Here is a 13,589-nt window from a genome sequence, read left to right as displayed (position 1 = left end):
AGAGAGAGAGAGAGAGAGAGAGAGAGAGAGAGAGAGAGAGAGAGAGAGAGAGAGAGAGAGAGAGAGAAAGAAAGAAAGAATACAATAAAATACAGGGATGGATGCTTAGGATGTTTATGTATTTTCTTAATATGTAAAAAAAAAAATGTATCCTAACAGAAGTATATCTATCATTCTGGAGTATATTAAAGTTTCTATACACTCTTATCTTTTAGCAAGTGTAGGCCTACATGTTACCTGTGAAATCTCCTCTCAGGCCTGATAAATTCAGAATCAAATGGGTTCATGTCTTTAAACATACTATTTAAAAACATCTTCATTGTTCAACATGGCCAAGATGGATGCTTGCTTCTATTGTCACTCCTTTCCTTAGAGCAGATAATACTCTTCAGAGTCCTAATGCTCCAAATAGGACTTACTAACCAATGTATGCCTACATCACAGGAGTTGAGAGTCAAAACAAAAATTCATCTTTTTGGTATATGAGAAAGCTTGGTTTAAAAAAAAATTGGGATGCCCTGTTCTGACAAAGAGTTTTTTAATTAACATGTGTGGGAGATGAAAGAACAAGTTGGACCTGGCAGCACAGACCCTTCATTCCCAGCTTCTGGAAGGCGAGAAGAGGAAGACTGAAAAATCAAAGTTAGTCTACACTACAGAGTGAATTCAGGACTAACGTGGGCAATTTAGTGAGAACTTTCTTTGCTATTTTGAGTTAAATACATTAACAACAATTTCACAAGGGTAAAGGTAAAATCTATGAATAAACTCAAGACAAGATGCACCACAGGTTCCATGTCGCTTGATTTATAGAGGGAATCTTACTTACCCTCTTTCACACCTTGTACTCTTGTATCCCAGTTTATCACACCAAGTCAGATGTTGAAGTTCATCCACTCTTCTTAAGAATTGTGTCTGACAAATCTCAAACACAGGAAAGATTCCCTACCTTCCCTAGTGACTAGGAGTGGAGAGCCATCAATCTCACAGACACAAATGTGGAAGAGACATTTGCTTTCTCCTTGGGAACATAAATTTCCTCAGGTTCCCACAGCCGCCTTCTAAATTGGCCACAAAAATTCCTTACCTTCTCTTTGAATTTTCAAATGACAGAATTAGATATTAATACTCTAAATCTGCTGAATCCCTCAGGGGAAAAAGAAAGATAAAGACTGTCAGAGTGTGTGGCAATTATTAGTGGACATCATGAGAATACTTAAATAGTGGCTTCTTCATAGCAACCAAGACTACCAATCAATTTCAGAAAGCATGGATCTCAGTCAGATTAAATGATCTAATATAGAAAATAAGAAAAAATACCAACACATAAAAATAAGTAAACATAAAAATAACTCACCTATCTCAAAGCTCCCATTGATAAGCCCCACTATAGATGTCGGGATACCAAACTGTCTCTCTATTTGTGTGAGCATGGAATTCATGTAAGTTCCAGATAGTGATTTGGATACATATGCACATGTTAATGCCAACAGAAACATCTAAGAAAAAAATTTTAAGAAAAAATGAGAAATTCTTTTTCTGATTAGGAATCTGACATCTACTGATCAAAAAGTCTCAACATGAGACTGATTATTGTACTTAACGTAGGCAGCCACTGAACATGCAAGAAACTCTAAAGTGTAATCTCTCCTCTGCTATGCTGTTCTCACTCTGGACATGTGGTTAGAATCGTCAGTTAGCAGCTGTGTTGTTGATAGGTATGGCTTTGCTTATTTATCAATGTACCTCATTGATACAGAAAGATACAGAATTGTTCTATGTAAGACTCCAGTAAAATTAGGGCTTCAACATTATACTGTTATCTGTAAGACAAGTGTTATCCTGTTAAGGAAAGAGAGGAAGAGAACATAGAATTACACCAAGGCATTATGTCTGCAGCAAGCCTACTGTGTTTCTTCTTTACACAATATTCTTTGTAACACTATCTCTGCAGTCCAAGTCATGTTCTTTGCATATAAATTCAGGGCAGAACATTTTTTAGGGTCCCTTGGGTGCAGGATAAAGGGTGGCTATATATTCAATTTATAATTTGTAGATTAGTACTTCCTGTTTATGAATTTATTATTACAATCACCAATTAATTTGGATAATCCTTAGCAGGAACACATGCAGGAAAAAAAATAAAAGAACTGGAGAATGAGAACAAGTTTAGCATAGTTCAAAAGTATAAATGGTTGTCCTCTAATTCCTATTGTCAGAGATGTTCTCTGTCTCCACTGTAAATCTTTCAGAGGATGTGACTGTAGTTTGATAATTTTTTTATGAATTTTATATTTCAGATCCTGTATTTAAAAGTGGGATCTACCAAATTTAAAAAAAGAAAACAGAATTGGGAAGATTTATTCTTTCTTATGTTTTGATGAAGAAAGCCAATTAGTTAGTGAGCCCACTGGTATTTCTCAAAAATATTTGGTTCTGTGCAGAAAGAAAATAAATCTGTAGACATACACACTTAGGTCTATGATTACATAACATCCATATTTATGAAGGTAATACTGCTGACTTTTAAACTCAGCATTATAGAGTCTGAAGCAAAATCTTTTAGAGCAGTTTTTCCCTGCTTTCTAATAGCATTTCATTTTAAATTCTCTTTTCTTTCATCATTTCTTTATGTGTATTTGTATATATGTATATGTTTGTGTGGAATTAGTTCATGTATGTATATGTACATGGGGCGAATAGAAGACAACTTCAAGTGTAATTCCTCAAGAATTATACTTTTTCTCTTTTTAAATAAAGACTCTCATTTGCCTGTAACTCACCCAAAAGGCAAGGCAGGCCCATCACTACAGGTGAATAAAGGAGCATTTGATAGGATGACTTAGGAGGCAGAAGCTTAGAGAAGAATGAGGAGGGACTCTGCAGAAACCCACCAGTGCTCAAATTTCCTGGGTTAATATAAGCTCACATTTGGTGATGTAAAGATGCTTTTGGAGCTATAAGAACAATAGTTGTATCTAAAATACTAAAAAGCACTAAAGCAGCTAACCAAATAATCTGTTTTCTTTATGTCAGGAACCCTGGAAGGCTGAGCATTAGATTGACCTCTGACCTCATGCTAAATTCGACCACAATATAGTACAAATCTAACACATTGTAAGCCCCACCTTCCTTTAAGACCCTCTAAATCAGTGGTTCTCAACTTTCTTAGTGCTTGTAACTTTTTAAATTCAGTTCCTCATGTTGTGTAGACCCCAACCATAAAATTATTTTTTTTTACTACTTCATAATTGTAATTTTGATATTGTTAAAAACTGTAATATAAATATCTGTGGGTTTTGATAGTTTTAAGTGACCCCTTTGAAAGGGTCATTTGACAACTCCAAAGAGTTATGAACCACATGCTGAGAACCCCTGCACTAAATCATTATGATAAATTTTCCTGGATAAATAATCATGATTAAAAAATCTGTAATTAGAACACTAACTTCTTTAAGGAAAAAAATAACGACATATTTGATAAATGGCTTTTGTGTTGGAACACTTCATGCAAACTGAGTAATATTATAAGCACTTTCAATGATTGTTTGAAAAGACCTCTATGAGTATATACATGCATACATAGAAACAATCCATACCTTGATCTTGGAAATGCATCTGACCCTATGGGTTTCACCCCTTTTCTCAGATTTTTCCATGTTGTTCTTCTGATAATTTCCAGATGTCTATTCTTTAAACAGTCTTACTGCTGTCTTTCCTAAAAAGCAGACAGTTATTATTTAAATTATTTATTAAACTGTAATAAGTCATTCTTAAAAAACAAAACAAATAAAACAATGATAAGCAGCCCAAAGTCTCTTAGGGCTAGGGTGTTTTATTCAGAGTTTCTATTGTTATGATAAAAATACCAGGACCAAAAGTCAGTAAGAAAGAAGAGGGTTTATGGTAGTTTACAGTTCTGTATCTCAGTTCATCGCTGAGGGAAGTCAGGGCAGGAACTCAAAGCCATAACCTGGATATAACAGTCAATATGGAGGCAATGGAGGAACCCTGCTCCCTGTTTTGATCCTTAAGACAATCTCAGCCTGTTTACTTATATTCCCTGACAGGCTGCAGGAATGCTCTTCTTTGGAACAGAGGTTTTTCTTTCGATTTCTATCATGAAGATCACATAAGTAAACAAACAAACAAGCAAACAAACAAAGAAATTGTCGGGAGCAGCCCTGCTTATACACTGAAGGCCTAAAATCAGCAATAACTGTTGCTGATTTTAGGCCTTTGGCTGATTTTAGGCCTTCAGTGTATAAGCAGGGCTGCTCCCGACAATAAATAAATCCAACTAACAAAGCAAAATCCTCTCAGATTAAGAAAATATAGGCCTTCTAAAACTCCCCCAAAATGAAACTCACCAAAAAGCCCCATGGTCCCTTAGCCCCATCAGCGTCCCCTCCCCCCAGCCAACAACCCTGCACTCTGTAGGACTCCATTACAAAGGTAGATGAACCACATCCCCACGCTGTGGCTTTCCCGTTTCCTTTTTCCACTGGCCAGCAAAGCTTCACTTTTCACAATGCTGGAAAAAAACAAAACAAAAACAAAAGAACAGGAGGAAATGCTACATAAAACCCTTAGCTTCCCTACCCTGTCCCAAAGCAGAGAAAATTCCAATTGATTCCAGCACTTCCTCTCCTCATGGCTCTGCCAAAGGCCCTGAATTTCAGGCATTCCCAGTTAATGCCCACCCCACCAGGGTGGCATTAATCTGACCCCTCAAAGTCAGATCATTAATTTAAACAGGCAGTTTTCCACAGTTCAGCCAGCAGGATGTTGCAGCTGAATGCCCTTCAGTCAGCTTGAAGACTGAGACCCTCTCCCTAGTCTCTGGCTCACAAGACCACAACCCAAGCCCCACCCACACCCTCTCCCTGCCCCGTTCTTTTTTGATCTACTTTCCAGGGGGTAAACAAACAAACAAACAAACAAACGGAAAGGGTATTGACTGGCAATGGCTGGGTGGGCTTTGCCTCCAAGATCTCCTCCCCAAGGCCAGGCATGGATGATGGAGGAATGGAAAGGATCGTCCCATATTGCAGCTTATGCTCCCTGCCAAGTTAAACTCCCTGGTCAGACTGAGCAAACTTGTTGCTTAGCAGCTTTTCAGCTAAGGGCAACAGAGCTGCAAATCCTGATTTATAAGAACAACGATGGGTGGAGTTTTGCTGCTAAAGCTGCAGCTTGTGGTGACTGAGCTTGGAACAATGCCACTCAGCCAAAACTTAATGTTGCTTCCTTTAAATTCCCACCCTCCCCTTCACCTATAGCAGAAATAACTGATTGTCAGGGTTCTACTCATGGGATGACTGACTAGCTACAACCCACTATAAAATTAACCAGGTAAAAACTAAGTTATGTATCTCCAAACTTACAAGATGATTTGGACTTAAGTAGTTGAAGAAAATAATCAGCTGAGGCTAGAAGAGACTCTAAATAAAAATAAATTACAGGAGGCGGATTGACTCAATTGTATTTTGGATATTTTGTCTTCTGATATCACTTATGGTTATGCTCTATACTTTACTCTTTTTTTTTCTCAAATCGTAATTAATTCACACAGGGGTTATAAACACAGAAGGGCAGGATGTGGGGAAGGGAATGACACTGGAGCGTGGGTGTTCAGGGGGAATACAGATATCTTCAGAACCGAGTACTGGCTAGGTGAAGTTTCAGGGGACAGGTCACTATGACTCTGCCTATGACTCACTTGTCCTTATCTAAGTTGGTATTGTCTGCCAAGGCTACCTATTTACAAGGTCTATGACTACTCAGGCTTATAAATGTCCACAAAATCTGCCTGTATACTTTACTCTTAAAAGCTATTCTATCTTAACATTACAAATCCGCAATTGGGTGATTCTAAACTTCTTTAACATTTTTAAAAGACTTACAGCATTAGAAAGATTAAAAAATCAATGGTTTAAATGATATCATATCTCCTCTGTGACTAAGATAGCAACATATCTCAATATATTACTTTGGTATCGATTTTTGGGTAATGTTGATAAGAATCCAGAGGTGTTTGCTACAACATACTATATAAAGTCCGAAGTCTTTACATTGGTCAATGGAGTTCGGATAATATCATAGTCACAAGCTAAGGATTTTTAAGTTTCTTTGGCTGTCCTTTAAATATAGACTCAAAATTGTTAAATTTATATACCCCCAATCTTCTGTATAGAGAAAAGTAGCCCCTCATTGATGGATTTCAGTTAAACTAAAGAATGTTCATGCTTTAAATGCAAAACTATTTCCCAAGGTTCTACTGTAACACAAAGGTTTGAATCTATTGCCTTCTCTACAGTATAGCTTTCAATATACTTAAAAAATCTTGTAAGCCACAGATCTTGGATCCACATCTCCCAAGTAAAGTGGACTATAGGTTATTGATCTAACAGAAATTTTATATATCAACAGTTATAGATTTAGGTCTGTCTTTAAGAAAAGATTGAACAGTACTGATGTTAATTTGATCAATATGCTTAGTTAATATAAAAATAACGTTTTACCATTTAGAACTAAAATTACTAAGGTCCATGTAAAATGAACCAACTAGTTTATGTTGTACTATTTTTTCAAATACAATCTATAATTACTAAATTAATAAAAACACAGAATTATAGTTGATAAATGCTGCCAAGATACTACTCTATTTTATATTGCTCTTAAGAAATTCCCTATAGGCATGCTGTCATAGATAGGATGCTTCTGAATCAATCAACCCAATTAAAGTCTATGATCTTAAAAGGCACCACTTAATAGAAATAAAATATAAAATATGTATAATTTTATGTCTTCTAGTAACCACATTAAAAGCTAACAAAATAGGCAAAAGTCGCTTTAATACATTTCTTTTTTATTTACCAATGTATCTAACATGTACAACAACTAATACAGAGATATTTTTGCCCTCTTCTATTTTGTTTCTATTATTTAGTCTTTAATTAATGTAAGAGAATTAAGACTATTCATTTGGAACATTTTATTTTACACAGACAAGCTGTTATTATGACAAAAATATTGTATACTGGCATCTCTTGTAATGTATGGAATTTTTCTAATAATTAATGCTGCCTGTAATACAGCCTAGTAGTTAGCAATCTCCAAACTGATTTATTTTCTTCATGAAAGTGAAATTAATTCCAGGTACTTAATTTCTAAAGTTTCTGAGTTTTTTTGCATTAAAATGTTAAGGGTCACCAAGAAACATCACCATTCTCCAAAATATTGCCTCTTCAATAGAACTCTCCATGCTTCTTTATACAGGTCACATAGGTTAGCATAGGTTTCCTTTCTCAGCTACACTAAGCAGGTGTGACAAATAATGCTTTATTAAATTCAGATTTTCTTGAATATTAATGAGAGACGTAAGACAGCTGCTAAAAAGTCCTAGATTTTGGAAAGGACTGATTAATTAAATCTGCTTATACACCTTAAGGACATGTTAAGGAATGTGTGGAAGAAGTTTTTCTCTTGCTTTAAAAAGAAGCAAAAGGATGTGATTTCAAAGCTAATACAAATTAGATTTGGTCAGGAAAGACCTCCTAAAAATTGTGGCTGTAGACATGAAGACAGAAACATAGAAAAACAACAAAACATGTTATGTAAGTGCTGTTTCCTCTATATGGGAATAATTCCCATATACAGCAAGAGATCAGCTGAGACTTGAATGTCTCTGTGTAGCCAACAAATCTGTTCCTCATGACTTACTATTGTATGTCATTGTTTCACATGGCATGGATGAAAATTTATATTACAATCTGGTCATGCATTCCCAACAGACTTATAAAGTTGACAGATTCCTTTTACCTGCTCAGACACAGAGCAGAGGACCATTATTACATAAATTGTCCACACTCCACATTCCACACATGTGTTAAGGCGGAAATATACTTAGAATGTTATGTTCAAAAGTTTGTGTGCTTTCAGAACAAAATGACCAAACACAACACCTGGATGAGGACTTCAGGATAAGCATAACAGGCCAGTGTTTCAACCATGGGCAGTCTTTAGTCCCTCCAGGGACAAGTCACCTACCTCATGGGAGTTGTTCTCCAAAGTTGGAGAGTTCTGGGCTTAATGATTGCAGAACAGGGAAGGACTTGGATTATGTTGGGGGAGGAATAATGTTTCTATGGCAGTTAATATGAGTTGGTGTAACAAAACATACAAATGTTCAAAAATCTCCAGCAAAATCGCCAGGCGCCTACTTGGCCCCATACTGGCCACTGGAGCCCTACTTCACCTGGAATCCTGCCTCTTCCAATTTCTAAAATGGCAGAGAAGTAGCATTCTAAAAATCACTGCCAATTGGGTTCTGGTTCAGCACTAAACCATTCGCATCATAGAGAATGATGACTACCACACCACTTCCGCTTGATCAAACAAAAAGGGGGAGGTTACTCAGCCTTATGAGGAGCCAGCCTGTAGTAAGAGTGAGGTCAAGACATGTCCCGACCTTGAAAAATCTCATCCTGAGACCAGCAGGAGTTAGAACTGTTCCCTTCTTGCTCTGTGCCTGCATGTCCCAGCAACATAACCTGTTCACCGCCTAACTCTGACACTCTTGAAGTAGTCACATAGCCTTAGCTTCCTCTCTCTATATAAGATCATGGCTAGCAAGCACCTGGAATTCCTCTTCATGCAACTGAACCATTTCAAGCACCTCAGCACCAGCCAATAATATACTTTTATCCCCTAAACTGCTAACCTCTCCCCAAGGTTTATATAGTTGTAACCCCCAATAAAAAAGAGCTGTTTCACTGAAAACCATCTGTGAGAAGGCTATATTTTCCTGGCACTCCTGTCACCCATGATCCTGTGGAATCCACCAACTCAGCTAAGTTTCATTACTTTGAGTCCAGCCTATAAACTCAGAGGCCAGAAGCTAAACCAGGCTGGCAAACATATGTACATGAGCTCCTGCACACATACTTATATTTACACTCAAATCCATACACCCAAATTCATAAATACATTTATGATACACACACACACACACACACACACACAGAGAGAGAGAGAGAGACAGAGAGAGAGAGAGAGAGAGAGAGAGAGAGAGAGAGAGAGAGAGAGAGAATGAGAATCTCTTGAATAGGAACAATTTAACCAGTATCTTGAATGTTATAAAGTTACTTATGAAAGTCTTTTTAGCCTGACTGTCATTGTAAATACTCCATGGGAAGAGATTTGGTTTGATCGATTTCTAATGAAAAACCCAATGCAAATAATTATACTTATTCTTTGAAAATATTAAAGATGGCCTTGGAACTTGTTAGACTCTGATTGTAAGCTAATGGCAATGTGGTTAAAATAAAACTTGCTATTCTTTAGTCAAAGCATGTGAGACCCAAGAGATGCCCTTTTAACTCACTGGAAAGCTTCTGCCTTTAAGAATGCAAATTCATTGATTTTTGTTTTTTTCCTTTGCAGTTGTAGTACTGAGTCTGTGGCTTTCATAGTGACTCATTTAGATTTCTTAGTTCTAAGAGAACCTTAGACCTGGTCATGTGACCCTCTCACAAATCTTCTTTACAGTTAAAGCAGTTTATTTCTTCCAATCGCATAGTAAGAGCTCCTGTTAAGGACTTGGAATGATGAGAATACCTATCCCACTACTGTGCAGTGCAACACAGCCTAACAATATAATGTCTTCCCGTCACATTCTCCATTTGTTACTGGATCCACAGTCACAGAAGGATGCAGTCCACTTATAATAACACTGAGGCTTTATGGTATCATGAGTAGATGTTCCAAGAAAATATGCTCAGTTTCTGATTCATGGAAACCCCAAACAAATTCATGTTATTCTGAGATATTAATGTGATTAAATACAACAACAAAAAAATGCAAAGACATCCATTGTGTTTGCAGTAAATCTCTGCTTCACTGAGCCAACAAAGTCTGTGTGATCAGGCTTACTTCCTGAGTTCTTTGCATTCCAAGACTTCCCTGGAGTCTCAGAAAGAGAAACACTTTGAAACACTGTTGTTTCAAAGAAACCTGGGGAGATGCTGAATTTTAATCACTAAAAACAAGCTAAGTAAAAATAAAAAATAAGTCTACAATCTGTGGATGAATCCAACAATGCTGTTTAAAAATGTAGACTTTAAGAAAAGACCAGACACCTAAAAAAGGAACTAGATGTGTTATTTATGATCTACATATTATGTATCGGTGAATATGTCAATCTCTGTACAGGCAATATGTTAGTATAAGTATTTATATGCAATGCAGAAAGGTGACTTGAGCCCTATTCAACTATTTCAACCTCATGAAACTATTTTGTGTCTTTAAAATGTAATAATTTTTATCATCATCAAAGTATTTTAATGTCATAATTAATCTACAAAATTTATTTCAACATATCCATTTGATTTCTCAGCAATGTCCACAGTACTAATGTATGAAAATGCTCTTCACAATGTCTATTCTATAATTAATACAGAATGACTCTAAGTTTATAGATCATTTTAAACATTTATCAGTGCTCTGAGCCATTCTGCATGACTCTAGTTCTCTTTACTACCTTTCAACTACAAAATATTCTTATTGAACACCTAGTATGTGCCATTCACTTCATGAAACACAAATATTCAACAAATAACAAAATAAGCTTGCTGTTCTCTAAAAGGCTGAATCATTGAAGACTGCTCAAACACCAGAGAAAGTTGCTTAGATCCAGATCCCCAGGAACCTATTGCTCTGGAAAAGTTAAAATTGGTTATAAATAAATGAATGAATAAACAAATAAATAAACATACACTGTAATTGAATCAAGCCATTTAAGCTGAGGTTCAACTTGCTTCTTGTATAAAGAAGATTGAAAATTCATAATATATGGATGAAAATTACAGAGACTATCTCGGCAGTTCTGAGCAGACACTTGAATTAAAACTCCAGACTCAAGGCTCCTACATAAAACTTCAAGTCCACTTAACTTCCTGAGAGGAGCTGATACTGATTTTGGAAAGAATGGTAGAAAGGGGAAGATTTCCATTAGAGGGGAAACTCTTGATTCAAATCTACTTTGAATATAGCTGAAATATTACATTCTCAATTCTCCTCATCTGCCTCGTTTTCTCATACATGGAACAATTTCTCATTAGCCTTTCTTCTGTTCCTCTTTGCCCCTGTCTGAACCCAGGCTGGTCACCATACTCATCAGTAAGAGAGAACTTCTATCCCATGTCAAAGCTATTTTCACTTTCTTTAGTGGCTTAAAATATAACCATTCTAATCATTCAGTTTTCATTTTGTGGCCAAGAGAAAGTGGGTCTAATCCCTAGAAGAACACTGGATATTTTTTTTTCCATGAGCATGAGTTAATCACCTGGGTAGTGTCTATCACCACCTTGAAGTTTTCTTTCAAAACAGTTGTGCTATCTCAGAGAAGTCTTACAAACAAGAGTCTTGACTGTAAATAAATCATACAAAGCAAAGCCCTTGAAAACAGATTTAATGTTAGTAAATTAACCTCCACTTTCTTCTAATGTACCAACCTTTTCTCTGAAGAGTAATATATATATTAGATGGTTTTTAAACATGTCTATAGAGAAAAAGAGGCAAAGAAACACCTGCTTCATTGACTCAGCGAAGCCTGTGAAACCCGATACTGAATCATGTCACATTCCCCTGTAGAGCTCTTTGATCCTAAATGAGAAATGTGAACAGAGTGAAAGCCATGTAAACAGTGTCCTTGCTTAGCACAGGGTTATTTAAACAATGGCTCCTGCACCCAGGATCACACAGTACCACAGATAAATCCAAATCAATCATGAATGCTAATGGAAGCAGGACATTGCACTTTTAACTAAGCAGCCAGAAAAGCAATGTGTTCCCCTCTTTAGCATCTACATGAGAAATAGGAGTGCATCACACCCATTCTTAGGCAAAACTGGCCAGAAATATGAAACATTTTGCATTGTTTGTCTTATTTTAAAGATATATGATAGAACATCTGTCTGTGTTTTTATTTGAGAACCAGTGTACTGTTTTTCAGTAGGTGGGTGAGCATCCTAGAAAGCAGATATCTAGTACCGTGATTACATTGCAGTACTGAGATTCTACACTCACTAAGCAGAAATCTTCAGGAGTGGGCGCCCTTTAGTTTGTGGTCCTTAATAATATCTCCACCACAGGAGAATACAACTTTGTCGAAAGTGAATAAACACTCTCACACACACTCAGTATCCACGCACTCAGTATCAGAAAATGCATGCTATTCGTTTCATCTACTCTGCACTACTGAGTTAAGGAAACAAAGGCTTTGCTTTACCATGGCCAAGTGAGAAGTACATACATGAAGATGCTTTAGAAGATGGTCCTGTCCATGCTGAGACTAAAAGAACGTCAAAGCAGCAGAAGTCCTACGAAGAACACTTCATTTCAGAATCTTCAAATTGCCTCTAACTGTGAGAGACAGCCTCTTGGGTGCCTTCCAGCTAAAACGCTTTCAACCAATACCAAGCCAAGGAAGGACTTGCCAAGAAAGGACTTGTGGAAATACAATGAATTGTTTGATTCCTAGCAAGTGATTTTATTTTGGTCAGCTCCTTCCAACCAGAAAGAAGCCAAAGGAGACAATGCTAAATTCCACTTGTTAAGTATGATTTATACAGGTACGTTTTATTTTCTACATTCCAGATACCTAGGAAGCCTTATCTGATATCAAGAAAGTTGCCCATTCATATGGTTCTATCATGCAAAATAATACTGGAACATAGACCAATCAGCGATCTAGTCAGTTTGTCCGTTTAGAAGTGTTCTAAATCTTAACTGAGAAGTAGAAGAGGAAATTCAAAATATGAGTTCTGCCTATAGCAGAGCCAGCTGTTAATGGCATCACTGTCACTTCCTGTACCAATCTTATGTAGAGAGTGAGAAGATAGTTGCAGGAGAAACCAGTTTTCCACACTTGAGACACTAAGTCTTACTGGGCAGCTTTAGGCTTTCTAATGTACAGTCCTGTTGGCACTGATTAACATTCATTCATTACACAAATATTTATTAAGAGTTTACTAAACTCGAAACATAGGAGTAGGTGTTAGGGAACTGAAGATGAATAATACTTGCACTCAAGAGGTCTCAGAAACTGTTGAGTAACTGGTAACGGGTAGCAATTGCCATGATAGAGTCCATTTCAGAGAGAAAAAGAGATTGATGAAAACCATTCTCATTTTTCATTTGGGTGCAGTAAAATGGTTTAATCACACATGCTTAAAATTAGCATAAATTTGAAGATCTTCTTGCAACTTATCTGTGTTCATTTAGTGACCAAGCCAGCTCAGTTAGTCAACAAGTTCACCAGCACAGGAATGAGGAGTAAAAAGAAAAAAGATGACTAGACAACATTGTAGTATGATCCCAGCCAGTTCTGAGGCTGAAGGAGAGTTTATTATTTTCCCAATTTGCTTTTAAACCATTTTAATTATAGGCAAGTATTTAGGCCATTTCTAGGTTGAGGAACTAGCAATACCATAAATGCAAATAGTCAAGGAACAAACAAGGCAATAAGCAAAGTCCCGTGATCATTCCCATGATCACTGTTTCTAAGGGATTGTCAGGATGACCAA

General features: G+C 36.7%; 1 protein-coding gene across 5 annotated transcripts in view; it reads right to left on the bottom strand.

The window, feature by feature from the left end:
* The window catches only part of LOC114612594 (solute carrier organic anion transporter family member 1A4), a 51,071-nt gene that overhangs the window by 34,420 nt on the left and 3,062 nt on the right, over nt 1-13,589 (bottom strand). Inside the window, exons 1-4 of one of the 5 annotated variants that reach the window (XM_028757556.1) lie at nt 12,317-12,408; nt 11,517-11,667; nt 3,600-3,718; nt 1,358-1,499 (exon numbers count right to left, since the gene is read on the bottom strand). In XM_028757556.1, coding sequence (XP_028613389.1) covers nt 1,358-1,499; nt 3,600-3,659 — 202 coding nt within the window. In that variant the 5' untranslated portion in view covers nt 3,660-3,718; nt 11,517-11,667; nt 12,317-12,408. Of the gene's footprint in view, nt 1-1,357; nt 1,500-3,599; nt 3,719-11,516; nt 11,668-12,292; nt 12,421-13,589 lie in introns of those variants that run through there. The other 4 variants (XM_028757558.1, XM_028757555.1, XM_028757557.1 and 1 more) reach the window with 4 other exon arrangements.

This window comes from Grammomys surdaster, unplaced genomic scaffold, assembly GCF_004785775.1.
Source record: "Grammomys surdaster isolate TR1022 unplaced genomic scaffold, NIH_TR_1.0 126176, whole genome shotgun sequence".
Lineage (NCBI taxonomy): Eukaryota > Metazoa > Chordata > Mammalia > Rodentia > Muridae > Grammomys > Grammomys surdaster.
The sequence above is the reverse complement of the archived record's forward strand: the minus strand, read 5'-3'. Positions and strand labels throughout refer to the sequence as shown.